At 42.4% G+C, this 4291-nt stretch overlaps 1 protein-coding gene across 1 annotated transcript; it reads right to left on the minus strand.

Annotated features, from left to right (window-relative positions):
- Positions 1-1278: 1278 nt before the first annotated feature.
- On the minus strand, positions 1279-2556 carry LOC107485812 (probable receptor-like protein kinase At5g24010). The gene has a single exon (XM_016106350.2). The coding sequence runs from the start codon at positions 2554-2556 to the stop codon at positions 1279-1281; it is 1278 nt and encodes a 425-aa protein (XP_015961836.1).
- Between the last annotated feature and the right edge of the window lie 1735 nt (positions 2557-4291).

Genomic DNA, 4291 nt, shown 5'->3' on the forward strand with positions numbered 1-4291 from the left:
CAGTCGGCGACTCGGGGGTGGTGGAAGTTGATTTCATACAATCGCTCGTGAGGAGCCGGGACGAAGACGTCATAATTGGCTTCCTCGTCAGTCCCTCCACACAAGTACCCGGCCTGTCGGAACTCGGTGAGCTCCTCCTCGCCCATTTGATTGGGTGATTCCCTTATATCGGAAACGACCCAAGCATATTGATCGTACGCCGCGGGGTTAACGGATGCCCGGGAAACCGTGCGAGCCATACCTACATGGGGGGACCATCCAGTCAGTCTAAGAGATCGGTTGCTCAAGCCGAATACAGATACCACCCCCCACGACTCCCCGACTAAGGCCAATCGAAACTAAATCACGAAAAGAACAAAAAAAAAAAGCCTACCCTGGAATGGTACTTCCCCCACCTAACACATCTAGTCGCAATTAAAAAGCTAAACAACAACAGCAAAAACCAAACAACAGGCATGCAAAATAATGCATAAAAGAGAGTGTGATTCGAAAGTTACCTGAATTAGTGGAAGAACGACGGAGCAGTGTTAAGGAAAGATACGAAGGGAGAGGCGCACAAACAGCACAGCAGAGAAATGATGAGATTTGGGAGCAAGAAGATGGCAGAAAAGGGAAGATACAAAAGAAAGAGAGGAGTGCTTAAACTGACCCGTTTAAAAACTACCCCAGGAAGCGCGAAACGTCTGGGGGCAGAACGGTCTTTTCAGCCAGGGTTTTTCACCCCATTATGAGCATTTAATGCTCGGCGCGAGGAACGATGCGACAAAACGGTTGCTGGCGCAACCAAAGGACACGCGCGTAAAGGGCACGTCCTTGTCACGAACGACCGACCAGACGACCCCAAGTGAGAGACGAGACAACACGCCATTGATAGCTCCCACGGCTACCATTGGCGCGTGGGGGCACTGTTACGGCCCGGCCCAAAGACCCGACGGATCGACCCTGGCCCGAGCTCCACCCGACCCAGTAAGTCGCCCTTCAAACGACCCGGACACGTGCCTTGTACGACCCGCACGCGGCTGCAGGACAATGTCCTTGGGAATATGGGCCTGTCCTCAAAAAGGGGCCCACCACTGACATGTATATAAGGGGAAGATTGGCTCTTCCCCCGAGGTACGCCACCTTTACACATCACCTTTCCCGCCTGCACACCATCTGACTTGAGCGTCGGAGTGTCTTTGCAGGTGGCACCCCCCCTCATCTTCTCACCAGGACAAGTGCTCGACTGCTCGGGAAGCCAGCAACCAGCGCGATCAAGGTCAGGGCCTTCTCACTCCTTCACTCGTGAATCCTACCTGTCCGGAACCCGACAACCGAACAAGAGTTATTAATCTTCATAACCTCAACACCATTCAAGATACCATCAACAGCATGGGGAATGCTATTCTTTGAGGGACCTATACCAACACTCAAATCCCCACCTACATTGCCATCTCCATAATCAACCACAAAATCAGCATAAAACGGTGAAGCCAATGATCTTATGATGTAAGACAGATCCAAATCTTCATAAGCCAAATAACCATTGACAAAAACATTGAAATAGAGCATATTAAGTGAAATGCTAGCAATATCACAGAAATGCAACCGAATCAAGTACTTATACCCTCCAAGAATAAGAAACGCCCAAGTCATGTTCACATTGGTAACAGAATCATTCTCACTTCTGATCAACCTAGCACTATTATACACATTATCAGGTGCAACCTCACGGCTAGCACCTCCATCATGATACTTGATCCTCCCACCAAAAACAAGCCTTTCAGACCCAAAGCTTGATCTCAATAACCCATCATCAGGAACCCAAGTTCTCCACAATGAATCATTAAAAGGTGTAACTTTGGGACCCCCAACATTGACCCTATGCACAACTTCAAGGGCTTGTTTGTTCCACCCATCAAAATTCACCAAATTCCCTGTACTACCGATAAACTGTGCTGTTTCAGGGACAAGGTCGTTGGGTGCAGAAATCACCTCAATTGTGTTCACAAACGCCAATTTAGAGTCTCTATTAGGCACAAAAACTATCACGATCTTCTCATCTTCGACGGGGACAAGAAATTCCAAAACCTTAGGGTTTTGCCCTGTGCAATTCAAACGGGCGAAGTTGGTCAATACGACGTAGTCATCAACCAAGACTCGAAATTGAGCTAGACCCAGATCGAGTTGGGGTGATTTGAAGGCGTGGAAGTGGAAACGAACGATGTGAGGTCCTTTGTCTTTGAGGGAGAAAGTGTAGCTAGCCGGAGTAGTGAAAACCCTAGCGGTGTGGTAGATTGGGGAAAGACCAGGGAAGGGGTTGTCGTTTCGGAGTGAAACAGCCGCACGGAGTGAAGGGGAGTCGAAGGGAGAGTTGAGTGTTTGGGCGAGGTCACCGGAGAAGAGGCGGTGGTCGGCGGAGAGGGAAGAAGTAGCAGCGGTGGTGAGTGGGGCAGTGGAACCACAATCGAGAAGGTAGTTGTCAAGAGGGGAAAAGGGGTGGGAGAGGGAAAGGGTGGAGAAGGAAAAGAGGAGGAAGAAAAAAAAGAACAGGGTGGCGCGGTGGATGAAGAACATGGTTGAGACTCGAAAAGGTGAAGAAGAACGAAGGAAGAAGAGAGTGCTTTTGTTGGAGGAAGAGCGAGTGGAGATGGGCCCACACGGTGTTCACAGCTTGGGTGGCACACTACCTACTGCCAGCTCGGATCCACTTAAACTCAAAAAGTGTTTTCCACTTTTTCAACGAATTTTGAATATTTAAAAATTAATTATAAATAATTAGGATTAGTTTCAAACAAAATTAAGACTTAGCTTCAGCGGAGAAGTAAATTTTTACAATAGTACCTAAAATTTAGCGAATTATTTAATTTAATTCTTGAGATTTTAATTTTATTATAATAATTTTTTAAATTCAGTTTCGAATATTATAGTGGTTCTTAAATCAATTCCAATGCTGGTTCAAGTGATAAAATATTGATGTGGCACTTCTTTATTATTCTAGAGGTTCTAAAAATATCGTCATTTTGATTTGGCATCCATTCTTGGGCCAAACGATGCCATTTAAGTGTGAAAGTTGCATTAAAATAGACTTAATTAAATATAAAAACTCTTTTTTTTACACTTTTATTCTCGTTCTTCTTCTTCTTTTTTTCTTCTTCAATAGCGAAATATTAAAGGCCAATTTTTTGAGATTCTTTGTGTCATTTGACGACAGTGACGTTGACAGAATGCGTTTGATCATCTTTTCCTTATTTGAAAGCTAGGTCACATGACATTATCAAGTGAGTGAAGGTAAATTTCATTTTTTTATTTTTTTTAAAAGGTGATTATTTTGTACAATGACAGTGTTATTAATGTCCCTGATGCATATGACTGTTAGCATTTTTTTAGTTGCTAGGATTTCATACATTTTTTGGTGGGTTGGAGTTTACATTCTATTTTTTTTCTAATAGAACAGGGATAGAATAAAATTACATAAAGTAAAATCCGAATAGTTGAAAATAGAATTTCATAAATACATGTAATAATCAAGTTTATATTTGATGCTACAAAAGAATAAAAGGTGTTACACGAGAAATAACATCCCTTCCATAAGCTCCATATTTAATGTACCTAAAAAAGATGCTTGTAATGAATTGGAATGTTACTATACTGTTGTATCTTGAAATCTTTATCAAATTTTTGCATTCTGAAGTTATATTTCTGTGACTTTTTGCAGATGAATGAGTTACTGAATATTATGGAAATTTCAATAAAAATAAAGAAGGAATGTTAGTATATGTACTAGATAGCAGGAGTTGTTTTGGTAATTTAGATGTTGACACTTTAGATGTGTTTTATGTGAAGAACTACTATAAGAAATTTGAATACACTGACGTAAAACATTGCTGGTGGCTCCTTCCTAATAGAGGCTTGGAGAATGGTTTAAGAAAATTGAGTAGCGATAAAAAACTAACAGAGATGGTCATTTGTGATGAGAAGAAATGAAGAATGGAGGAGTGGTTGATGTGTACTATGAGTATAATGTTTCGATTCCAGAGGTATTAGTAGGCAAGGAGTTAGTGGTGTATTTGGATGATAATGATGATGATAAAAGTGCTGTATCTCTTACAATTGGAACTCATGAAAAATGTGTTGCATCTGGTTCCTAAACACATTCCTAGCCCCAATAAGGAGACTAATAAAAAAGCTAAAAAACCACCACCCAACAACTCCTTAATTGTGACCCCTATGAACGTTTAGCTTGTGAAGATTGAGCTCTCTCAGCAAACTGGATCTGAGCCAGACAACAGGTGCAACATATAAGTTATAA

Source organism: Arachis duranensis, chromosome 4 (genome assembly GCF_000817695.3).
Source record: "Arachis duranensis cultivar V14167 chromosome 4, aradu.V14167.gnm2.J7QH, whole genome shotgun sequence".
NCBI classification, from domain to species: Eukaryota; Viridiplantae; Streptophyta; class Magnoliopsida; order Fabales; family Fabaceae; genus Arachis; species Arachis duranensis.

Coding starts and splice junctions, on each gene's coding strand:
- LOC107485812 (XM_016106350.2), bottom strand. CDS start 2,556: ATGTTCTTCATCCACCGCGCCACCCTGTTCTTTTTTTTCTTCCTCCTC.